General features: G+C 40.5%; 1 protein-coding gene across 3 annotated transcripts in view; it reads left to right on the forward strand.

The window, feature by feature from the left end:
* sos2 (son of sevenless homolog 2 (Drosophila)) overlaps positions 1-26,715 on the forward strand; it is a 101,719-nt gene that overhangs the window by 17,872 nt on the left and 57,132 nt on the right. For all 3 annotated transcript variants that reach the window (XM_086182068.1, XM_086182066.1, XM_086182067.1), the window contains 7 exons: positions 11,271-11,396; positions 11,607-11,738; positions 12,109-12,273; positions 12,360-12,566; positions 14,055-14,198; positions 15,470-15,580; positions 25,042-25,140. In XM_086182068.1, coding sequence (XP_086038194.1) covers positions 11,271-11,396; positions 11,607-11,738; positions 12,109-12,273; positions 12,360-12,566; positions 14,055-14,198; positions 15,470-15,580; positions 25,042-25,140 — 984 coding nt within the window. The remainder of the gene's footprint in view (positions 1-11,270; positions 11,397-11,606; positions 11,739-12,108; positions 12,274-12,359; positions 12,567-14,054; positions 14,199-15,469; positions 15,581-25,041; positions 25,141-26,715) is intronic.

Here is a 26,715-nt window from a genome sequence, read left to right on the forward strand (position 1 = left end):
ATTCACCAGTATTTTTTTTATGCTTGTGATATTCTCTCACAAACAAAATCTGAGTGGTGCAGATGGCGGATGACTCCACAGAGCAGGCTGGATGTCCATCCACCCATCCTTTTTCTTATTTTATCTTGTTGATTATCTGTTAAGGGACAGGCGAACTGGAGCCCTTCCTAGCTGACATTGGGGGAGAAGCGGGGTACACCTTGGACACGTTGCCAGTCTGTATCTGGCACAATAGTAGATAGACCCACAAAGCAGGTGTTTAGCAGGGAGAAGTTCAAATGTTTGAAGGCAAGGACCAAAGGACTGTCCTTGGCAGGTTTGACATGACTGACGTGGAATGTAGTTGCACCTTCATGGACCTAGGCAACCTCAACTTGACAGCCACAGGGTTAAGGACCTTGGACAAAGGGAATGGACCAATGAAGCAAGGAGCCAATTTACGGGATATCCTGATGGTGGCACAGAGAAAATTGCAGAACGCCTTCCAGAACTGAGCCATGAACTGCAGACCCTGGTCTAACAGGACAACCATAGGAAACCATGGAGCCGGAAAAAAACATAGTGCAGGACTTGTGCAGTTTCCTTGGGAGCGGTGAGTTTAGGTAAGGGAATGTGATGGACCATTTTGGAAAATCTGTCAACTACATTGAGTATGGGGGTGTTACCTTCAGAGTGTAGCAATCCAGTGATGAAGTCCAGAGAGATATCTGACCAGGGAGGATGTGGCACAGGCAATGGGTGTAGGAGGCCCGAGGCAGATTTCCGGGAGGACTTGATCCTGGAGAATACAGGGCAGGCAGCCACATACTCAGTTACCTCCTTCCTGATTTGATTGCCTCCAGAACCTCAGCCAAATCACAAAGATGGTCCAGCTGACACCAGGATGACAGAACAGGAGAGACGAGTGGGCCCAGTGGATGACCTGTAAACAAAGATCAGAGAAAACAAACAGCTGATTTGGGGAACCCCCTTAGGAATGACAATGACCCTGATTGGCATCCTTCACAGCTCCAACAAAACATGAAGGGGGCAGAATTGGACCAGTCTGCATGGGTTTCTCGGAGGGTGAAGAGCAGTCCTTCTCAAATAGGGGGCACGTGTGACCCTGGGGAACATGCTTCTTTTTTTTGCCTTACCAGAATAAAGTGTAATTTCACATCTGCTACAGTAGATAGCAGTGGTGCTCAGAGTGTGTGCAGCGAGTATTAGCTCTATGGTGTAGAGGTTTTTTTTGACCGAGCATACGCATACACAGCACAGAGCAGGGGATATTAAGTGCAGTGAACAAACCCTCAAGAAACACCATGGAAAAATATTTAACTGGGATGAAAAGAAAGGCGGAGATAGATGGAGATAATGAGACAAATGAAAGTCTCCCAAAAGCTAAGATGGGGAAATATTATAGTTTAACTACGAGAAAACTAGGATTTAATTTTTTTTTATAATTTCAGGCAAATTGATGCACTTTAAATCTTTGCTGTTACAGACTATAAAACAATGTTAATAAAATTATTCTTTGTTGTAAGTTGATCTATATTTATTTTATTTTTTTGTTTTCTTTAATGTCTAAGGATACAGTGTTATGCAGTGGTGTACTTATGACAATTTGATAGACAAATTATACTATTTATAGTCTCGGCGGAGAGTGGGGGTGGCATGAGATAGTTTCTTCTTACTAGGAGGGACATAACAGAAAATAATTGAGAAGCACTGGTGTAGAGGGCGGGTCCCACAGACATTGATGGAGGATGTCCCCAGGAGACCGGAGTGCCCCTGGATTGTTGCCTCCGACAGGAAAACACAGGGCTATTAGATTGGGACCTAACATTTTCCCTTTCATGCTATCTTATCAAACTTGGAGGCTAAGCAGTTAGGGGGTGGAGTCCATTGGGCAGGTTAAGGAGGGCGAAGTGGTTTTTTACAGTCTCTGATAAACCTTTGAGGAAGCCGTTGGACAAGGCTGAGTCATTCCAAGCCACCAAGGTTTGAAACTCATTGGCAAGATATAAAACTCAATGGCATAACCAGTAACACGTCTCTTTCCCTGGCAAAGAGTAACAAGGGACTTGGCAGCTTCCCAACCTGGTGATGTTACTTAGAAAATTTGTGAGAACATCTTAGCAAACAGTTGCAGGGAGTTACAGGTCTCTGATCTCCTGTTCTATTCTGCAGTAGCCCAATCCTGAGCTCTACCAGACAGGTGTGAAATAATATAGGCAATCTTGGAACAGTCAGTGAGGAAAGATAAAGCTTGAAACTCAAAATGTAACTGACACTGTCACTCTGCAGTCACCTGCGTCACCAGGTAAACGCTCCAGTTTATACAGCTGAATGTGAGGAATTGTTGAAGAAACCACAGTAGGAGATGACTCTGAAGTGGCTTGTGGAGGTGAGTCAGTACTGGTGTCACGAGAACCAGGAGGTCTTTGAAGTCGCTGCATTTGTTCCACCAAAACAGTCATCTGGGAATCAAGAGCTCACAAGAGGTTTCCTTGCTGCTCAGAGATCACTCTCAACTCATGTCTAAGGACACTTAACTTCTCTTAGTGCTGCAGTCTCCATTCTTGAGATTGTTGAGATTTGCAAAGCTTTTCTTGGTCCGCGGAGTCCATTGTGTGGCCAGATCTTACTATCAAGCAAAATAGACTGCAGAGTGACAGTGTCAGTTACATTTTGAGTTTCAAGCTTTATCTTTAAAGAAGAATAAATAGATGGACCCACAAAGCAAATGTCAGGCAGGGAGAAGTTCAAATGTCAGAAATAGATTGATACATGGGTAATCAGTCCAACCGGCAAAGGTATCCAAATAATCAGGCAAAAGAGTAAGTAGCAGGCAAAGCAAGGGTCGACACACACTTGGAGCAAAGTACAAAATAACGCTGGCAGATCTGGCACAGATGGAAAGGAAAAAAGACTACTATATATATATATGTATATGTGTGTATATGTATATGTGTATGTATATGTGTGTGTGTGTGTATATATATATATATATATATATATATATATATATATATATATATATATGTGTATATATATGTGTATATATATGTGTATATAAATGTGTATATACATATATGTGTATATACGTGTATATACATATATGTGTATATACATATATGTGTATATACGTATATACATAAATGTGTATATACGTATATACATAAATGTGTATATACATATATATGTATATATAAAATCTGCCAAGAGATCAACACCAACCCACGGACCACAACCAAGGCCCTAATTCAAACACTTGAGCAGACAGGGACAAAGGTGTCACGGTCCACGATTGAGCGAGTTTTGCACAGAGGAGGTCTCCATGGACGTAAACCTCAGAAGACGCCGCTGCTCAGGAAAAAAACATCTGGTAGCTTGCCTGGCCTTTTGTAGAGGTCATCTGAAGTAAGATCCCAGCTTTTGGTCAACCATCCTGTGGTCTGATGAGACAAAGCTGGAGTTATTTGGCCAGATGGATACTCAATATGTCTGGATGAAGAAAGGAGAAGCCTATAGACAAAAGAACACTGTGCCCACTGTCAAGTATGGTGGTGGAAGCATAATGCGATGGGGATGTTTCTCTTCCAGTGGCACAGGGAATCTCGTCAAGGTCCAAGGTACCATGAAAAAGGAGGATTACATCAGGATACTTGATGAAAATGTCAAGGAATCTGCTGTAGAAACTCCAGCTTGGCCAAAACTGGATGTACCAACAAGATGATGATCCTAAACACTCTGCCAAGGTAGTGAAGAAATGGTTCAAGGACAATAACATCAATGTCCTGGAATGGCCAAGTCAAAGTCCTGACCTCAATCCCATTGAGAATTTGTGGCATCACTTGAAGACGAGAGTGATGGCGAGGAAACCAACCAACCTGACCCAGCTTGAGGCATTCGCCAAGGAAGAGTGGGCCAACATCCCAAAGGAGACATGCAAGAAGCTTGTGGACACGTACAAGAATCGTCTGGAAGCAGTCATAAAGAATAAAGGCTATGCCATTGACTATTAAATAAAGACGATGGACTAGGGTATGAATAATTTTGAACATGGCATTTTTTTGGACTCTGTTAATAAAATACCCCAGAAATATTTTTTTTCTTTCATTTTATATTGTTGTCATTCTTTCAATTGTTGGTCACATAAAGCTGAAACAGAAATTTCCATCGTCCATCGTCGTCTTCCGCTTATTCCTTACTCAAAGGGTCGCGGGGGTGGAGCCTGTCCCAGCATCTACGGGCAAGAGGCGGGGTACACCCTGGACAGGTCGCCAGTCCATCGGAGGGCCAACAACCATTCACACTCACATTCATACCTACGGTCAATTTAGATTATCAATTAGCCTAGTCCCCAAATTGCATGTCTTTGGACGGTGGGAAGAAGCTGGAATACCAGAGAGAACCCACGCAGGCACGCGGAGAACATGCAGACTCCACACAGAAAGATCCCGCGCCCGAGCCGGGACTCGAACCCGGAACCTTCTTGCTGTGAGGCCACAGCGCTAACCACTGCACCACCATGCAGCCCCAAACAGAAATTTGAAAACATGCATTTATTTCATCACTAAATGGAAAAAAATCACAAGAATTAGAGTTAGCACTGTTGCCTCACAGCAAGAAGTTTCTGGGTTCGAGGCCCGGTTTGAACATCCTGAACACCTTGACAGGAAAGTAGACAGAAAATAAATTAGACTGATACAACAAGTTATAAAAAAACAGGCATAAACATTAATCTCCCTAAAAACATTTGTAATGAAATACTGCAGTGGTTACAATAGAATGAGCATGTAACTTAACTTAGAATTCTGATGATGTATTACCCACCAGAAAGATACATGCTGTGACGTTACTTTTAAATGTTCACTGTAGATGTGCATCATGAGCTTAAAAGGGCTTTAATAAACTTGCATACATACCACAGGTGACTTGAACTGATGTCGAGAGGCCAGCTGCCTGCCTTACAACTATCATTTTCTAAAAGCATGAAACCGGAAAATATTTATACGTTGCTCGTTTTATTAATAAAAAACTGCCCATGCTGTTTGTTGGGCAAGGCAACAGCATGCTAATGCAGGATATTTAATGTGAACTTACCAACGTCAGTGGAGGAGCTTGTTTTGCTAGCAACATTAGTATCTGTACGTAGGCTGTCAAACACATGGCATTCTTGTAATTTAACAGTGTGCCTGGTGGACAAATTCTTCTGCATGTTATTGGTATTCCCACCTTAGCTCAATATCGCAGCATTGCACTGATTCCATACAGCAACATTTTCCTTGCGTTTCGTGAAATGGAGCCAGACTTTAGACTGATCCCTCCTCTCCTTGATGCTAATGACGATGGTAGCTACGAACGTGATGCTGCTTAGAGTGCATTTTGTTTCATTGCAGCGTGTGATGCAGAATACAGCGATGCAAAATTTCTCAAAAATCAGAAAACATCATGCAGGGAAATGAGAGAATTGATAATGTTGGGGCATAAAGTTCCAATGGAATTGGATAGATAGAACCAGTTCTGACTCAGAACCGGTTATTGATTCCCATCCTTATAACTGCCATTAGAAGTGTGCTAATTTGGTGATGAATGACAGTTGCTTTTCCATTTTGAAAGTCTTGTCTTGAGACGATTTCAGTTCAAATGATTTACTGGATGTTGTGAATTCACCTGTTATGCTCACCTGTAGAGAGAAAGGTGATGTAATTTGTCTTCATGCATTCCCGGCTATTTTTCCACTCCATTACTTTCCCTTTGCTTGCTCTTGTACTTGCTTCACTATCCAACTATATCGTACCCTTTTACATTCATCAGCTGTCAGAATGAAGTTGCAGCAGTACTGTAATTACAATGAGTCAAAGTTATTCCCACATTATGTCTCTGCCAGGGATTAAAACTAACGGCGTCCCGTCATCGTAATTAATTGTCATCGGGAGGATCAATATTTTCCCTCGGGACGACAAGAATTTTGAAAAGCTAAATGGAAAAATTCAATTGGCTGGCGTGCTCGCATGTGTGTTGTCCAGTGAGAAGCAGACTGCTTGCAGCCACTGTCTGACTGACGCAACTGTCACCAAAGATCCTTTATTTACTGTCTGCTGTCACTGTGTGGTGACTCAAATGATGTTGATGTTGTCAAATTTCGCGTCGCGTCATCCGCGCGAATTTGATGCCGGATCATTTTAGTTTCCATTTGTGTCATTCGCGCGTACACTTGAATTTGCTCACCTGCACGAGTAGCGAGTATTTCCGGCAACGTTTCTTTCCGCCATTTCACCATGAATATTCAAACAACTGTTGCGTTGTACCTGCTGTGGAAGGCCGAAATACATCGGAATACGCCGTCGTATGTGGGTTATCAACACCATCTAGAGGCGAGCTCAGCTCGGTGAATTTCACCGCTCAGTGAACCGAGCTCCTCCAGGGGCTGCGGTGGATAACTGCCGCTTCCAGAGGTGTTTTCCGATGACGACTGGCCAGTTCAATGACCTGCTAGCTAGGATCAGTTACAGGATTTCACGAATGGACACCAACTTAATCAACTGGTTCTTGTAATTTTGACACGTAGTGTCATATTGCAGCAGGTTCCCACACATTGCCAAAATCAACTTGTCCTCCTTCTTGTTTCAGTCAGCCGTGACGTCGGGACATCCTCAACGCTGATTGGGTGTCTTGACGCGAATTTTTCGCCAAAGTTGAATATTTTCAACTTGAAATTTCGCCTTGCGAATTCGCACCGCGAATTCCGCACTGCGAAGTGCAATTAAAAAATACACTGACGCAGACTGTGCTACAGAAATGTTAAGTACAGTACATGACTCAAGTAAATTTACTTCAATACTGTCCACCACTGTAAATATCTATACAAAAACAACTGTTTCATTACATGATTTCTATTGAGATGTATTTTGAAAAAAAATTAAAATTGGGACGATTCGGGTTGATTCGGGACGGTTCAAAATGTTTATTGGGACGATGGTGAAAAAAGTTAGTTTTAACGCCTGGTCTCTGCTCTGCTCTCAGCACTCAGTTTAGAAATCAAGCAGAACTTACTTATTCCATTGGTCAGACCAAGTTTAATACTTTCCACTGAAGTTACTAAATTTTGTAGAGAAGGGGGGTATAGCCAGTGCCATCAGTTTTAGGGGAGTATTTTTTTTGCAGCGACAATATCAATGGTTATTCTGACCTCCCAAAAATACAATATGAGTTGTTTGGTGTAAATAGAGGAAGTATTTGATTAAAAAAAGACCCAATTTTTCCCTTGAATAAATGAATGGAAATGTTGAGGGAAGAAAAATTAACTCAATAGTACATTTTTGATCAGAATTTTGGCTTGACACCAGGCAGGCCTTGTCACAGCTGTAGTTACTGAATGAGTGGAAAAGTTTAAATATCAGAGAGAATTGCTCTTTCACATTTTATCACACGAAAGTCATAAAATGTGAGATGGTTTTATTTTCATTTTGAGTTTTACATCTGCTGGACTCTACGAACTGAGATACTCTAACTGCATGTAATTGGCAACTGTAATTTCCCGTTTGTAAGCGAGACCAATTGTGTAGCTAAGTGGTGACTACAGGGATTGGCTGGCGTGCCTACATTCTTTGGGATGCTGGTTCTTAGCTAGGTGATAAAGTCAATTCGAGTTATAACCTTGTACTCCTTTGCACCTGTCACCACACGATACATCCGCGGCCCACGTTATAATTTAATTAACCAGACTCAATAAAATGATTGGCTGTGTGCTCATCTGCCACTGTAAGGGATGCCATCAGAGAGTTTTACTGTCCTCAGTGGTGAAGACAGAAAGGTAGGGGAAGAGGGACCTGTTGTCTCCTGTTGGTAGCGAAGTGGTCAATTATTTGGAAGGGAGAACAACTACAGAAAACAGATGAGCATAGAATATCATGGAATAGACACTATGGAAACAACTGCCAACTTACTTGTGCAACAATTTCTCCAAATTTTGGCTCTCTGTCTTTTTTGTCGAAAAGGTAATCTGAAATCAGAAGATTTAATCTTTAAAAGACAACATTAAGTCTTCTTAACTGATCAACAAAGTCACTAATTGATTTATGGACTTATCAGCTCTACCAATCAGGAGAAAAGTACATTTTTTTGCACAAAAGCTCATTTATATTGCCTCTGAGATAATTTGTGACTTGTAACAATTGTGTGTTTTTGAGTTCACTTACTGTTTTATTCAATAGCCTTCAGTTTTGTATGTTTTTGCTGCTCTGTCTCCCGCCATGACATTGTTGGATTTGGATGTGGGCCTCTCTGAGACAAGCTGACTATTTGGTGAATGGAGTCAGGGAAACCCCCGTAGTTTCAGTGTGGTGACTCACAACTCCTGGTGTCCTGTGGAATTTGGTAAAGTGCCTGTTTCTGGTGGAGAGGATGCAAATGTCATAACTACTTCTTTGATATGCATTTTTCCAAGTTTTTGTAGCTTTTTTATAATCGGTTTGTGAGTGTGCATCAAAACAGAAATGGGTACCAAAAATTAAGTTGTGGGCTTCAGACTTTCCAGCTCCTCTTTTTAAAAAAAAACAAAAAAAAAAACATTGGAGGAATATAATTTTAATCCTAAAGAGAGCTATCATGATATGCAACTTTATTTATTGCCCAAATGATAATGTCACATTCCTTTATTTCCTGATTTATTGTTCCATTTCACATAGCTGAACTGGAGAACTAGGGGACTTCCTGTGTGCCGCTGTATCTCTGCTAAATCACAGCACAAGAATGCACCAAGCTGATGACCTTTTAACTCTTCTCTCACATTCCTTAATCTGGGAGCAATGTTTTGTCATCATAGCACCCCACTCTATTATATGCCAGGGTAATTCCATCACTAGCATGTTAACAGGCTGGCTTTTGTGAGGCTCTCTCTCTCTCTGGATCCACTTCTACTCCTCCTCTCCCTCAGCTTCTTTCTTTTCTCCCTGGTTAATATGCTTTTGGATCTATGAGACTATCTCAACTGAGAGCATTCCTGCAAGAGGGCACAGCCTGAATGATGGCAACTTTTAGGAGGTTGCAGGGTATGAGGGGGTTTTCCCTCTTTCCACTAGAGGCCTGTAGAGACCTGTGGAAGCCACATCTTTGCTGTTTGTGACAGAAACAACAGCTTTTGTGAGGGTACCACTCTCAGGTGTCCCACCACTGACCTAATATGGATGCTTGTAAGCGCAGCAGGAAAATGGTTCCTTAAAAGTGAAGAAGAATGCTTTAGACTTGTTACTATATGTGGATTTTTACCCCACTTTAAAAAAAAAAAAGCAAGTTCACCTGATTCAGACAGTGTAGACTGCTTACTGTTTTTACTTTTTCCATTTGGACCTGATAAAAGCTTTTAAATGCTCATCTTTTTATTTAGTTTTTTGTTGTTGTTGTTGTTGTTGTTGTTGTTGAAATTGATTGCACCTTTGGTTAGGACCTTGAATTTATGGAAACTGTTGGATGGTGCTAGATTTTGCATGGTCGGATTCACTTACTGTGGTCTATTAATTTTTATTCAACCTGGAGAGTCCCAGTGAGATTAAGGATATCTTTTTCAAGGGAGACCTGGTCAAAATGGTCAAAAACATAAAGTTGCAAACAGAGTCACCAATTGAGACAAAATACAATGATGATGCATTACAGTTTTCAATAAAAATAACATAACAGATTTGGCACTTTGAGCACTTACCATGGAGCACAGTGCTAAGAGGCAGTCAGTAGACACCTAATTATTCATTGGTATGTTTCAGGGTTGAGCTCACTCAAACCAATTAAAAGTGACTCTTGTCATTCTCTTTTAAGCCCAGGGTGTGCACAGATTTGGCGTGTTGCTATTTCAGTGCATGCATTTCAATTTGGGAGAAAAGAGCACTTCCCATCTGAAAAAAGGTACCTGCTCGTGCACTAGGTGAAAGTGCTTACGCATATTTTATATTTGTAAACGGTAGCAGCAGGCATCCAGCGAAGCCATTGGAGATGAAGCAGGCGTGGGAGGAGGTGGTAGCCAGTGTGTTCACATTATCAGGCATCAACAGAGCTGCACTGCAATGCCACACATCTGCTCATCTGACTCATGCACCTTTTAAAAAAGCGCTTTGCGCACAATGCAATTGATCAAAGACCAGTCTCTACTTGGTCTATGGTGCAAATGTTTTCTAGTGCTCCAAAATAGCAATGCACGATGGTTGTGCAAGACTACAACTCATTAACAAATTTAAGCACATGTTGGTGCAGGTGGAGTTAAAGTTCACTGGTTAATTAAAGGGCGAGGGTGCTTGGTGGAAAATTGTCATGAGCGTCATGACCATGAAACTAGCAATGATGGTTATGCTTGACTGAGGGCCCGCTTGCACAATGCTTTCAATAGTCTCATAGGTCACTGTGACAGGCACATCCCAGGGTCATACAAATGCTGTGCTGTATATCAGAAAGCTGTCCGTTTAAGGGTTATTTAAAGAGAAAGGATGATATAATAGTTTATTTATTTGGTTGGATGTTTATGCATCGGGATGCTACAGTTTAACACAGAGCATTTGTTATTAAAACTCCAGGTTTGTTTTTTTGTTTAGGAACAAACTCGTATGCAAGAAACATAAGCAGCCAAAAAAATGTGTCAAATTAACAAAATTTAAAAAAGAAGATATAACTAATTATTTTGTTGCCATTAAAGATTGGTGTGTTTTGAGTTTTCTGTGAGAGGTATGAGCTCCTTTAACATTTTTTTTTTTAACTTTGATATCCCATGCATAATAAAACAGACAAAAACTTTCAAAAGTTACCATTATGAATTCTAAAACAAACATGTTAAATGGGTTTCCAAGTTGTTTGCATTTTGTAGTGAAATTAATTGAATCTAATTATTGGCCTAACGTGTGGTATCATTGATGACCTTTGATAGCTGGAATGATTTGTTTGTAGTACATGGGCTGTAACACGTAACCACCAGGATGACCAAGAAAAAGTCTTTGATTTCAATCAGTCATTGTCCGTACTTACTGACTTGATGTTATATCATATGGCTTTACAGCCTAACAGGGGTGCATCATACCAGATATAAACTATCAGAAACACAATCTTACAGTTCCAGTTGATGTCACATCAACGATGCAGCACAATAGATTGTAAGGATCATTCTGCAAGGGTTAATGGTATATAAAAACCAACGTCCATTATAAGACTGGTATCTTTTAAGTTCTCTTCTAGTCTGATTACAATAAACTCTTTGAAAAGCTGTCACTTATCATATGACTGTGTTTGTCTCAACCATTCAGGTACAAAAACAGGTCCACCCAAACCTCATGGCCAAGGAGGATGCCCTCCAGCATATTGAGGAGCTCATCCTGCAGCTACTAAACATGCTGTGTGTGGCCCAGCCTCGCTCTGTTCAAGATGTAGAGGTAAATTAAGATTCAGCTCACTCCTCAATAACTGTAACTGATCCTGACCGAAAGCTCTTTTCCCTGCCACCATTTTCCAGAAACAAAATGTGTTGTGACAACAACATTCCACTTTAATTTACTGTATACCTCTGTGTAACGTGACCATCTTGAGGCTTTCAAAATCAAGCATGAAGGTAAAAATAACTTTTCCCTCTTTCATCTCATCAGGAGCGTGTCCAAAAAACCTTTCCCCATCCAATAGATAAGTGGGCAATTGCTGATGCTCAGTCAGCCATCGAGAAACGCAAGAGAAGGAATCCCTTACTTCTCCCTGTGGACAAGATACACCCACTGCTTAAGGTGCGAACTCCTGAACAACCCACCATTCTCAGCATCGATCACACAACGTCAAACACTTTTATAAGTCAGTCATGTCTAACGAAATCCAGAATGTTACAGCAATTACTAGAAATGCCTATTATTGTAACTGTTTTAATAGTTTGGTTTGGACTACCTTTTTTCATAGGTTTTTAACCTCAAGATTTTTTTAATGTAAAGCTATCTATTAATCCTGTTTTTTAAATTTTTTATTTAAGCGTGAAGCATTTTGTATCTTTTTTGAGATGTGTTCTATAGATGATGATGAAGGTGATATAATTAACAGAATACCCCTGAAATTATCTGATTTATTGTTTGACAATGGTGTTTCTATCCCTTTTTGATTTCTCAGGAGGTTTTGGGATATAAAGTTGACTACCATGTATCCCTGTACATTGTGGCTGTTCTTGAATACATATCAGCAGACATACTGAAGTTGGCAGGCAACTATGTAGGCAACATTCGGCACTATGAAATCAGCCAGCAGGACATCAAAGTGTCCATGTGTGCAGACAAGGTGAGTATTTTTGAGGAAGGAATGCACAAGATGCTGGCCAAAATAGTTTTTTATCACGTCAGGGATCATTCCCCCTTTCTTCCCAGGTATTGATGGACATGTTTGACCAGGAGGAGGACATTGGTTTGATGTCCCAGTGCACAGAGGAGCCCTCATCCTCTGGAGAGCTCACATATGATGACTTGGTGAGGCTTGAAATTGCAGAAGAGCGCCAGTACCTGCGAGAGCTGGACCTCATCATCAAAGTGTTCCGCCATCACTTTCTGTCCAACCCTAAAATCTTCACGCCTCGGGTGAGCCAGGTTTGCAAAAAATTATAAAAATGTTGTCATAATGCAATATTGTTGAATTGTAACATATTCTAAAATGGTTATGTAAACTCCTTGCACTCATGTGCTTTACAGAAGGCTAGAACTAGACTGACACTTTAACCGCATTTTCAAACATGTACAGAGAAAAAACAAATTGGGTTTTGAAATACAACAGTTCAATCTACATCCTCCCCCTGTAGTTGTATAGCTGTGGCTAGTGGTGCGCTCACTGTCAAGATGTCGCGTCTCACTAAATTTCATTAAAAAGCCTTTTTATCCTAATCATATAACTGGTAATCAGCATCAGGTAGCTAAATAAATAAATAAATATTAATGCAAATATCAGGTATAGGGCTCAATGATATATACAGAACTAATCATATTGTGATTGTTTTTACATTTTGGGATTTTTTTTCTAACTCATGATTTAATCATTGTTTAACTGAAAACAATCTGATGTGATTTTTGATGTGTTGTGTTTTCTTTGGGGTCTGTCCCAAACTAGCTAATGATTTGAAAGTAGAAAAACCTGGGATAGGGCTTGAAAGAGAGGGGAAGGGCAACTCCTACAGCTTAATAAAACATGTCGGAACAGAAACCATGAGAGAAATGCAGCTGTTAATTTCACAAATGTCTCATTTATTTGTATGGTTCACTGGACCATAAGGGCAGTGTATAGAGAAAATCACCTGCTAGAAAGTTACCACAGCCAACATGTTCATGCTTGATAAAAAGGCTCCTGCAGTTCTGTACAGCCTCCAGAGGCACCACCTTCCTCTCCAGTAAAGAGTTCAGTAAACTGACTTAAATATCTCTCACTTGGGGTTCACTTAAATGACCAATGACTATAAATGAGAAAATGTACATGTGTTAAAAGTCTTGGTTCAAGCAGGGATTTGAACACTGCATCTACAGGGTTAAAGAAAAATGAAAGGGGATTTTTAATTTAATGGCTTGCTGTGGTTTTGCATATTTTGGGTTGGCTAATTTGTGGTATCATTTGGGTGAGTGGAACAAACCTTTGTGGGGCCTGGTGGAATGCAGAATGTGTAATTATGTTGAGACAGGAACAGCAGACCTCTCTCAAATAATGATAATCCTGTCTTTTAAAGATGGTACAATCTTGGAGATTGCAAAGTGCTATTGTCAGATAAGAAAATTCTCAATAATCATTTTGGGGTGGAATTTCTTATCTGCTTGACCAACAATTTTCTGCTGAGTACTTTCACACCACTTTTTTAAGCATTCACCCAATTCTCTCCTCATCACCCTTCTAAAGCTTACACATACTGTTTATATGCACTTTAGTAAGTCGGTTTTCTATATTGACGTACTGTAAATCTTTATCGCTGGATGAAGCAAGTTTAGATTCCTATCGCAGTCTTGCTCCTTCACTATCAGCCGGTCAGCAGCTGGTCCTTTCTCAGCAGTACAGTCAGCATAGGTGTGTACTGAAGTTTTGTTGTACAGGATGTGGAAGTGATCTTCAGTAACATCCTGGACATTCATGAGCTGACGGTGAAGCTGCTTGGACTAATCGAGGATGCTGTGGAGATGACAGCTGATGGCAGCCCCCATCCACTGGTGGGCAGCTGCTTTGAGGATCTAGCTGAGGTACAGCACATTTTCAAAATGAAGATTGTACAATTCACCAAGACAAGTTTTCAGATGTGAAGAAGAAATTGTTTGGGAATCGGTTCCAGGGATTTATCTGGCTGGTTACTTCTAATACATTTCTGCATCAGGCAAAGTACAGTCTTGTCTCTGTGAAAAAAACAAAATATTGTTGTGCTATTTGATTACCAATCTGTCTGCCGATTTATTAAACAAAAACAAAAAATTAAAGTAGTCTACTAACTCCATATATCCAAGAAAAAATCAATTCAATTCATAAATTTCTAATTGTTTGCATTATCTCTAAATTATACCAGCAACTGAATCAGGTACTTACTGTGTCCTTTAATTATTTTTTATTTTAGTTTGTTTACAAACACATTTTTATGTTTTCAGTTTTATTGACACAGGCACACAGGGCATAAGAAGCTGTAACAGCAATAACCAGAATTACTGTGTCCCAACCAAACACCCAAATACACACTAAATGTGAAGACAAAGAAAAGAAATATAAAGTTAGATCTGCTCCACTGGATGCCTTTTGAGGCTATTTATGTGGGACACAAAGAAGTTGCTATATGGTTATGAATGTGCCCCTGAAATGAAAAAATAATCATCATTATTACTATTATTACCTCATTAAGTCGCGGCACAGTGGTGTAGTTGTTAGCACTTTCGCCTTTCCAGTAAGAAGGTTCTGGGTTCAATCCCTGGTTCAAGTGCGGGGTCTTTCTGTGTGAAGTTTGCATGTTCTCCCTACGTGTGTTCTCTCCGGGTACCCCAGCTTCCTCCCACAGTACAAAGACATGCAAGAGGGGACTAGGCTAATCAGATACTCTGAATTGACCGTAGGCATGGCTGTGAGAGTGTATGGTTGTCTGTCTATATGTGTTGTCCCTGTGATGGACTGGAGACCCATCCAGGTTGTACCCTCCCTCTCGCCTGAAGGCTGCTGGGATACGCCTGAGACCTGCATGACCCTTCACAGGATAAGCGGTATAAAATGGAAATGTACCTCATTAAGTCATATGATTAAGTTATGTTCAGTTCATCTTGAGCAGGAATGATGAAATGATTTCCAATCTATTGCATTCAGTGCCATGTAAAAATGTCCATCCATCCGTCAGCCTCTTGTCCTATTCAGGGAGGCCAGAGTGTATCTCAGCTGTCATTGGGTGAGAGGCAGGGTACACTCTGGAGAGGTCACTATATGAATATTGTCTGTATCAAAAATGTTGTCAGTAAATCCTTTATTGTCGTCATGCCTTTAGGAGCAAGCATTTGACCCCTATGAGACCCTCTCTCAGGATATCCTCAGCAGGGATTTCCATGAACATTTCAGCAACTTGATGGCACGACCTACTGCTGGTCTCTACTTCCAGGTAAGATATCAAATCATTCTTGGATTCATTTGAGTGGAGCTCGACATTTGGTGCTTGAAAGCTCTGGAGGGGGCGGCATGGCTCAGGGGTAGAGTGGCCGTCTAGCAACCGGAGGGTCGCTGGTTCAATCCTCACTTCCTCCGGTGACCATGTCAAAGTATCCTTGTGCAAGACACTGAACCCGTATTTGGTCCTGATGAGTAGGTTGGCACCCTGCATGGCAGCCTTCACCATCAGTGTGTGTGTGAATGGGTGAATGAGATGACACTGTAAAGCGCTTTGAGTGCCTCTAAGGTAGAAAAGCTCTATCTAAAATTGAGTCCATTTTACCATTTATCACAAATGATCAGTAACTTCTAGGTCTGGGAGTATTGTTGATATGAAAAATATTTGGGTAGAAAAAAGTGCTAATGATGGAAGGATTTTACTATTTTAGAATATGTCACCTGACATTTCAAGGACTAGGAGGAAATTATTCAGTCATTGTCTGAATTGTCATAGACCAAAACCTTAAAACCAAGAAAACATACATTTTTCCAAAATAATGTACCGTAATTTTAGGGATGCATGTGGTGTTTAATTTCCCTGACAATTTATCTGAAATTGTAATGTTGACTAGTTGAAAAGTAAAACACACCCACAAAAACATCTAAATTCAGCACAATTTAATGTTCAATGTTAAACATTTAAAACACAAATTTTGTGTGTATTTCAAAGCCATTTAGGCTTAACATTCTTCACAACAATTACACATTCATTAAATTAAATGCACTTTGTACCATTTATTATCAAATAAATATGGATGCAAGGAAACACAAAATTCACAGTTTTGAGTCTCACTTAAGATCGCTTTAGATCAGCAGAAAAAGGAAGGGGGGAAGGTAGGTAGAAGGTAACATAAGACAAACTGTAGGTCTGGCATTTAAGGTGGATCAATGCTCAAAGCAACATTATGAGCCTGATTGAGGCTGATCAGGTCACAGAAATGAACTTTCTGACAAATAGGGGATAGGTGGATGAAATAAGCAATTATTAATAGGCAAAATGTTTCACTCATGAATCATTACACATGCGCATGCGCACACAACGGTCTCAGCTGTTGCAATCCTGACTAGTACTTCTGGTGCCAAGTAATTAGGAAGAGGTTGATAAACCATTTAGCATGCATCCATGGTAATTATTCTGTTTCCTGTTTGCAAACAGTTCTGTTGTTATATACAGTAGCTTATTTTAAATGACATACATTTAGATTATTTTTCATGAAATTATTACATGGTGGGATGAAGTTTCTGACATGTACTTCTACTCCTAATCTGGTTCATGTCCATGGTTGCTGATATGTCTCCCATTCTTGTTATTTTAAGACGTGAAGAAAAAAAATCATGTTTGTTTTTAATATGAAGTTACTCGTAGGTCACTTTAGTGTTTACATCAAGCAAAACAGTGTTTCAGTATTTGTTCCTGTTTTGCTTCGAAGTGAAGTGAAGTGCCTTGTGGAATTCCTCTCAATATCATTTGGGAGCATGTCATGATATATTCAGCATCCTGTGTACAGTTTATGCACTGCATTGTTTTATTTGGACATTCCTCACAAGAACACCATTGAAATATGCTCAGTTGGGTGCAGTTTCACAGCCTTTGAAGATGAAATATCTTCCTGTGTTTCCTCAGGCCAATGACCAATGAGTCTGACTTGTTCACGTGAAGCAGCAGCTCCAACTCACAGTAACATTTTCAAGTTGAGGCAGCATTTTCAGGTTTTGGATAAAAAAAACTCCCATTTTCTAATAAAGATATCAGTATCGGTACTTGTCTGTAAAAACTCCCAACAGTGCTGCTGAATGAAGTTCCCATAGCCTTTGTGTTGCATTGATTGAGGCTTTGATGTGTTTATCCTCAAAACAACCATTGAACTGCTTTTGGATCCCACACCAACAACAATCTATTTGCCAGTTGTCTTGATAACCAGTTGGTCACAAACATTTGATATAACGATGAAACAGAACAATCAAATTTTCTGAGATTGAAAGGTGAAATATTCAAATAGCTTGATTTGTCTGACTTAACAGTCTACACTACATAGTCAAAAGTGGGAAAAATTCCTAATTGAAAAGCTGCAGCCATTAAAATTTTATCTTATTAGCTGAAAAATATTGTATCACTATTGTGCCAGTGGTAAGTTTGAGTAGAGGTAGAGCAACCCTCTTAAACATATCTGCCACCCCTTTTTTAATCAAACTACTGCCCATTTATTTTGTTCCATTTGTCATTTATCTTTTGTCCTGGTGAGTTACAGCTCCTATACAGACCCCTCCTCTTGTTTGCCATAATTCATGGCATAGATTTAACAAGGGTATTCGAAGATCTTGGTCCATATTGGCATGATAGTCATGTGGTATGAAACTGTTGTTCCATCACATCCCAAAGGGCTCTATTGGATTTACATTTGGTCTTAGTTGTCTCACTATCCAGTTTAAAAAACCATGAGCTTTGTGATAGTATGGCTTGTTGTCCAGCTGAAAGTCGCCATCAGAGGACTGGAACACTGTAGTCATAAAGGGAATGTCACTTTCCCATTTGATAATATTGAGGGGCCCAAAAGTGTGTGAGGAAATATCATTTGTATCATTACAGAACCATATTAAATTGTGACACTCGGCTGGATGGATCCATCAAATTCTGATTGGATTGTTGGAGTACATGTCAGAGTAGATGACTGAGACTGAGACTCATAAGGCCATCAAGTAGACAACTGGCTGGGTTGTGGGCATGTTTGTTCATAGTTGCTTGTGTACTTTGTGTGTTACTGTAGGATTCCAGTAGAGGGCACACCAGAAATAGAAAATTCTCCATTAGTGAGCACATCTTGCAACCGTGGTGATAAAAACCTTCCTTTTAATAGGCAGAAGCGTTGGGCAGACCCAGGCTCAATGGCAATGGCCATTTACTTTGACCGGGGGGGGGGGGGGGGGGTGGGGGGGGCAGAGAGGAGAAAAACAGGATCAGAGACAAAGGAGAAGAAAGGAAAGGGACTACAGAAAAGAAAGAGGGACAGAGACAAAGAGAGGTAGAAAGAAGGGGGAAATTGAATGACTTACAGCGGGTATGTGAAGAATACGTGAGGAGAAAGACTAGCCTACAAAAAGAGAGAGACGGGGGACAGAGAGAGTGAAGAATCATTAACATTAAAACACCAGCAAGAACAGTAAATTACTAGCAACATCTATCAGCTACTTAAACAATCAACTTAAGCGCATAATATGAGCATTACAGTGCTAGTATAGATCAATATATATAATATAGTATCAATTTGGGAGGTATAACAGGACATGAAACAGAATTTTACATAAGTGGGATCACTGGCATAATCATGACAGACTTCTGGAAAATACTGTTTTCCTTAGTGATGGGGACTCAAATAGTAAATTCTAAGGTGATTAAGTGGTGGTCTGTTAAAAGAGAGTTCTGAGGAAGTGCAACATAAAGTTCAACTTCAGTTCCATATGTCAGGATGAGGTCAAGGCTGTGGTAATAGTGAGTAGTTTTATGTACAGACTGATAGAAGCCAATTGAGTCTAAAAGTGAGATGCAGTACCAAGATAGTATCGGTATCTACATTTTTATTGAAATCACCTGCAATAATGACTGATTTAATAATAATAATGATCTGTTTTAAGAGCTAAAGTGGATATAAACACTGGCAATTCAGGGAAAATGTCAGAGTATGGACTAGGAGGGTGATACATAATAACAAACAGAAGTGGCTGTTGAGTTCTCCAGGCTAGATGAGACAGACTAATAGTAAAGCTTTTAAATGAATTTAAATTTATTTTGGGTTTTGGATACATTAATAGGCTTCTTTCAAAAATGGCATCAGCATTATCCCCTTGGCCAGAACCTCAAGGAATATGAGTGTTAGTCTAACTGAATCCATGCCTCTCAGTCATACTAACAGCACAAGTACAATAAGTGTGATAATTGGATTTTCATTTAATTTGCAATTCATTTACTTATACAGCGTTTGATGACATATGATTTTGAACAATTGACAACTAATAGTCACATTCTTTTGAATTCATGCAGTGGTAGTGTTAATTTTATTAGGTTTTATGATGAACTTCTTTTCTGTTCATGTTTGATTGAACGAACTGACGTGGTTGCGTGACAGACACAGTCTATGATGTTTTGGGTGGGTGACTGCCCAAGCTGGAGCCTATACCAGCAGCCTTCAGGTGCAAGGCGGGGTACACCATGGATGGGTCGCCAGTCCATCACAGGGTCAACACATATAGACAGACAACCATTCACACTCACAGCCAGACCTATGGTCAATTTATAGTATCCAATCAGCCTGCATGTCTTTTGACTGTGGGAGGCAGCTGGGGCTTGAACCCGGAACCTTCTCGCAGTGAGGGAACAGTGCTAACCACTGTACCACTGTGCTGCCCCACAGCTAAACATGTCATCTGACTGGTGTAGTCGGGTGTCATTAACGCTGATGTGGATAAAAATGTTGTCTATTTTTGATCACTTTTGACCAGTAGCTGTAAGTTTGCTTCGACATCGCCCGCTCTGGCCACAGAAATCCATTTGACAGTGGTTGCTGGTGTCACCAACTTCACAGTCCTCAAAATTCAAATGCCAAATGGGTTTGTCGCTGACAGGGGAACCCTATTAGAAATGACTGACTGCTGGTTGGTCTCTCAACTAGGCTTCAGTTTGGGGCCTCCTTCATACAGTCACCCAGCCACCCTGCTCCCTCCCTGACAGGTTGGGCTAGTTCTAGCTGCTAATTGTGTGCATTCATCAGTATAGTGCCATTGCAGGTCCTATTCAACTTCCCTAAGCCTTGCTTCTAGCGCTGGAAACAAGCTATTTCAATACACTTATCTGTATCAATAAAGGAGGCAGAGGAGTAGCTAAAGATGTGAAACACTGAGCGTGAGAGAGGAGAGCAAGAGGGAGAGAATGCGTTGCTAGCTCAAGAGTTGAGAAGGCTAAATAACGGTTGAAAAAGACAGAAACACTGGTACAAGATGGATGGTCTTTTTTCAAGGTATTTAACCGTGCATCTTTTACAGATAGATTAGGCTACATACTTCCGAGTCAATAAAGATACAAAGGCTTGAGCAACGAAGCAATATGCTAGGCGACATACATAAGAAGTTAGGCAGTACGTCAGCAGCAGAAGATAGAAAGTGGACTGCATAACACCATGACATGGGTTTAAGCAGACCTCTACCTCATGTGAAATTGGAACAGAATGTCTTTAAGTTTTTCAATACCAAATACACTGACTGTTTATATTAAGCTCATAGCTCATGCAGAGCAGAGGTTCCCAACCTTTATTGCGCCACAGACCGGTTTAGTGTCAGACAATATTTTCACGAACCTGTCGGACTCGCGGAGATAAATCAGATTGAGCAATCTTTCCTTTGGCTGCACACCTCTGTGACCATTTATTCCTGACCAACACTCATTTTTGGGTACAATTCAAAACCAAACCTTTAACCCAAGATGGCACGTGTTACCCGGGTTATGCCACGCCGCTTAAAGTGAATGAGTCCATGTGACACTCAGAGCCCCACACAGCCTGTGCTGTGCATCTCTTCCCTGGTTGCGGTGAATTATGTCCTTCTATAATGTAGGGTCTGCTACAGACTGGCCTTTAAGGTATGGCAGATAAATAACAAAAAATAAAATGATACAACCGCCATAAAAACAGTGGCCCTCAATTATCAAAAGATTGTACAAACCAGCACAAATATGAGCGGAGAAATCGGCATACGACAGGACCCACGTGAGATTTACGAAACAAGTGTATCACACCAATCTCATCGTAAGAACAAGTGGCTGTTGATAAATTTGGCAGCTGAAATTAATCGTAATTATTATAATCGTGCCCTTTATAAACGCAGTTTGGAAGCCCCACCCCTTGAGTGTACAACATCGAGAGATACAAGCCAGCAAAAAAGAGGAACTTTTCAGAGCCTAAAGTGGAGACACTCACCAGTCTGGTATACACACATCGTTTGGTATTGTTTGGTAGTCTTAAATCAGGTATAAAAGGCAAGCAAATAAGTGCAGTGCAGAGAGAAATTGCAGCTGTGGTCAACAGCATTTCCACAGTTGATCGGACTATGGAAGAGGTTTGAATATTTAAGCTTCTACATCTGTGATGGTTAAATATTTGATAAAACTTTGTTTTTATTCTAAGTGGGTAAAACTGTTTTATTTGCAATAAGGTAAAGAAGAAATGGGCCATCCTTAAATATGCCACAAAAAGGCGTGTTGTCACTCTAAGGCGCAGCACACAACAAACTGGCGGAGGCAAGTCAGACCCACTTCTAACGGCAGTGAAAGAGAGATTGGCCTCACTTATCAGGTCTTCTTCCATTTGGGCATTCCGGGTGGAAGAGACACCGATGTCTGAGCATTGCAATGTTAAAAAAAAAGAATGGGGGCATCCCGAATAGGTCTAAACAATTAAATTGCTTTTTGGTGAATGTTGACACAAGTGTCATATTAATTTCATGGAACTTATTTTTATTTTGGACCAGAGAGCATCGAAGGGGGACTCTAACACTGACCAGTCCTCCCAGATGCAGCCAAAAGCGCAGCGGTACGTCTCTTCCCTGCGTAGATGTGCACCACGTCCCTCCATGTTAACTGCCGAGGTCCTACAAAGGCAAACGGAGATGTGCAGTTCGATTGTTCGGTAGCCCTGGCTCGAGCACTGGGTCTTTCTGTGTGAAGTTTGCAAGTTCTCCCTGTGCCTGCATGGGTTTTCTCTGGGTACCCCAGCTTCCTCCCACAGTCCAAAGACATGCAAGAGGGGACTAGGCGAATCAGATACTTTAAACTGACTGTAGCTGTGGCTGGGAGAGCGAATGGTTGTCTGTCTGTATGTGTTAGTCCTGCAATGGACTGGCGACCCGTCCAGGGTGAACTCGCCTCTGGGGGCAGCTGGGATCGACTCCAGCCCAAGCGCAACCCATTACAGGATAAGCAGTTGAAAATGGATGGATTGATGGAAAAATACAACTCACTATTATGTTGAATCAATGGGAGCTTCAGTGCTGTTGTGGCATCGCTTTGATCCAGAACACCAGCAGATTTTTTGTCTCAAATCTACTTTTCAGGCTGCCGGCATTTGATCGTCTTTTTGTATGGTCATGCTGGATTCACCTGGTTTGTTGACAAATGGGTCATGGATCCATTCCTTGGCAGTTTGTGGGTCTTTTGCGGTTGGGAAGTGGCGCTTGAACTCTTAAAAGCCAAAGACAGGTGATTGTGCACTAACTGTGGGAATGAAGGCTCGGGCTCAGTCTCTGCCAAAAAAAAAATCATAGGCTCTTCCTCTGTCTCCTCACTGTGCCCTTTCTCCTAAGTGAAGAAATTTTCTAAAGAAAATTTTTTTTTACTCATTTTGCTAGGTTGTGGGTTTAATTTTAGCAGGAACATATCACATGACCAAGACAAGCATCACGACATGCATCAAGAGTAAGTCACAAACAGATGTAACGGAGCGAATCCGGTCATTTTTCAAACTAAACATTGTTCAGACTCAGATAGTGAATAAAACAGAAATAATGTAAGTTATTTATTCTTTCTGTGTGGCCCGGTGCTAAATGACCCCCGGACTGGTACTGGTCCATGCCCCCCAAGTTTAAAAACATCTGATATGAGAAGAAAAAGCAGCAGATAATGTTGAGCTACCAGGGTAAAGGTTGGCTCTAGCTCGTTACTTGGAATCCGTCTCGGTAATCCTCATCTAATCCCAGTGAATATGTGAACAATCCATTGACTTCAGATATTGTATGACACTTATGTTTACACTGCAACAAAAATTGAGTATTTTTGGAATACATGTAAATGCTAGAGAACATGGGAGAAAATTATAACAGAGTACTTTATTTTACATTAAACTGATATGAACTTTAACTCTTGTTGAGAATTAAAATTGGAGACAAAAAAATTTGCACTTGGGAATAAAATAAAATGCCAATGTCTGTGCACATTTTGGGCTCCTGTTGCTATTTTTTTTTTAAGTAAAAATGCAAAAATCCTTGCTGGAAATGGGTGTTTGGGATGTCCATTCACTCTCCAGCACACATCTGATGTTAATTATGCTGTGTGTATACATCCCTCATCTTGGGCCTGTTTTTTTGTTTATAGCTTTCCTCTCTCCTCCATGACTGCCCAAATCACCCGGACCCGTGTTACCATGCATGCTGGATTTGTGACATGATGAGAGAATTAAATTCTTTCAAGTGCCTCACATAACTATTTTCAGTGTCGAAGAGCTAAAGCCTTGCGCAAAGTTGCCAAAATTTGCAGGCTCATACTTGAATTGTGCCTAAAATCAGTTGATTTAACGCTCCTTTAAAAGTGTATTTCTCAAAATGCCATACTATTCCTTTTTGCTGAAAATGTGGGGTTACAGATTAATCTAAAAAAAGATCTATGCCGCTGTAGTAAATGTAGTTACTAGCTACTGCATTTGAGATGATCAGTTATGTGAAACATGCTTATCCAAATAAAATTCTTAAACTTCATTTGACCAGTTTACAGTTTGCCTTGTAAACTCGACCAAACTATGTGCTTAAAAAAACCTCACTTGGCTTAACTCTATGGTTTAGATTATTCTACAGAACCTTTAAATGTGTAACATCACCACACTTGTGTAAATTGGAAGACTGCTGATATATATTAAAATCTGAACTTAAGTCCTTGCTCTGTTGTCCATCTGTGGGGTGCCTCTTTGCTGCACTAGTCCTTCTCCTCAGGCTGCTGTTGCTCTCTGTGGAGACAGTTTGGCCGCTTCTGTGGAGACTGACTACTTGCGTATTGATTCTGAGTCATCTATCAGAGCAACAGAAGATTTGAATGGATGGAATGACAAGCAGCAGCCTTACTCAGTATAATGCTCCCACCACTATCACTCATCACCCTCTTGCCTGATTTAATCAAGCCTGTCTGGACTGCAACATACATTATATATTTTAATTGACCTTCATAGTGCTCTTCCTTCTGTGCTTTTTTATTTAGAGGAAATCTTCCCTTCAGCTCTATAGTATTGTGATTTCTTTACCATTTGAGATTTACTTTGGTAGTTGCTTGTCAATTGTGATCTCATTTAATCACTTGTATTGAAGACTTTGGAATTATACACTCACACACAAACACTCACATTGAGTTATCCAAACACCAGCTTGGAAGTTAAAATGAAACAAAATTCTGTACAGGTTGCTTTTCCTTTTTGTGATTTTTGCCTGGAGGGGAGTATTTTTTTGTTTTTTTTTAACTTGAAAAATAGTGATAGCTTGGATGTATGGTATTTTTTTTTTATCATGAAATTTTGACTGATAAATCTGTCTTTCATTGCATGCTAGATATTGAACATGTATTCAGTGTAATGCTCCATCACTAACTGTTCTCACACATCTTTGTGTCAACAGTCAGTTGCAGAAGGCTTCAAAGAAGCAGTCCAGTATGTCCTCCCACAGCTGATGATGGTCCCAGTGTACCACTGTATGCACTATTTTGAGCTACTACAGGTATGTTTTTTCACAAGACAGAATTTTTTAATTGAAGCTGACACTGTTACTCACAATGGGTTCACTTAGTATTGTAGTGGCCCCTGTCTTTGTCCATTCTTTGGTTTATTTATTTTAATTTTAATCAAACCTGGTCAATAAAAATATATGTCAACGTGTTGACCCTTTACAATGCTGAATTTATTTTTGATGTGGCTTTATTTTTTTTTAATAATCTACAGGTAATCTGTCAATTTCTCTGTGATTTGCCTCGTGTAAAAATAATGGATGTGGTCAGAATATTATTGACTAGTTCTGCTGTTTTCAAAGTTAAATGTCCTTGGCATTTATAGCTTTGGTTAAATCATACCAATACACTTACTGACTTGTCATTACAGAGAATTTGACTCATTTAGAAAGAGAAGTTCAGTTCAGTTCCACTTAAGTGTCAAAGTGAACCTTTTATAAAGAATAAAACACTATGCAGTAGATTTTGCACACCTCCATGTAACATAGTTATTATTTTCATCGGTTAGGGGTTAACAATTAATTATATCAAAGTCAGTTTGTGAAGTACCCAAATCACAGAAGGTACCATGTTTGCCAAAGGCAAATTGTGATACTGCAGAGATTTCCTTGCTTGCAAAATTCTAATCGTAAGAAACATATTTGTTTAGTATAAATCCTAGCAGAGACTGCATAACAACAATGTCAATATATATTACAGTTGACATTTTTATGACACATTGGTTCTCATGCAAAAATTTCTTGTATGCACAGATTGCTTCGTAAATCACTTGCACAAGCAATTTACAAGAATATTACAGATTTTCTTATAATTTCAGATTTGGTATTTTCTCTTACTTAAAGACTTGTTCATATTGTATTTTGAGCATCAAAATAACTTGTACTGTGTGAGTGCACAGTGGTGCCAATGTGCATCATGGAGATGAATTTGGCTCCTAGGCTATTAGATAGGCTACAAGATACAGGACTTAATTTGCAGTTTTGAGTGATGACAAAGGAAATGTTCCCCCAGCCCACATCAATGTAACAACAGCAGACACATACACCAGATGAGACAGGGATCTCTGCAAGGACTATTTTTCTAATTAATTGGATTTCTCTGGTCCCCAATTGCACTCCTTCCACCTCAATTTCAGTGCGCATAGAGGTCATCTCCCTTGCTTTCTGTGCCATTTTCATTAATGGAATGACTCTACAACTGATGGACACTTTACCTTATATGGTAATTTAAGGTTGTTCGTCGTCGTCCTCCGCTATGTCCGGTTGGTCTGGGTCGCGGGGGAAGCAGCCTCAGCAAGGAAGCCCAGACTGTCCTCTACCCAGCCACTCCCACCAGCACTTCTGGGGGAATCCTGAGGCATTCCCAGGCCAGCCGAGAGATATAATCCCTCGAGTGTGTCCTGGGTTGGCCTCGGGGCCTCCTCCCGGTTGGGCATGCCTGGAACACCTCCCGAGGGAGGCATCCAGGAGGCAAACTCACCAGATGCCCAAACCACCTCAACTGACTCCTCTCGACATGGAGGAGCAGCGGCTATACTCTGAGCACCTCCCGAATGACTGAACTTCTCA

The sequence above is a fragment of the Aulostomus chinensis genome, chromosome 17 (assembly GCF_037954235.1).
Source record: "Aulostomus chinensis isolate RoL2024-O1b breed Wild chromosome 17, RoL_Achi_v1.0, whole genome shotgun sequence".
NCBI lineage: Eukaryota > Metazoa > Chordata > Actinopteri > Syngnathiformes > Aulostomidae > Aulostomus > Aulostomus chinensis.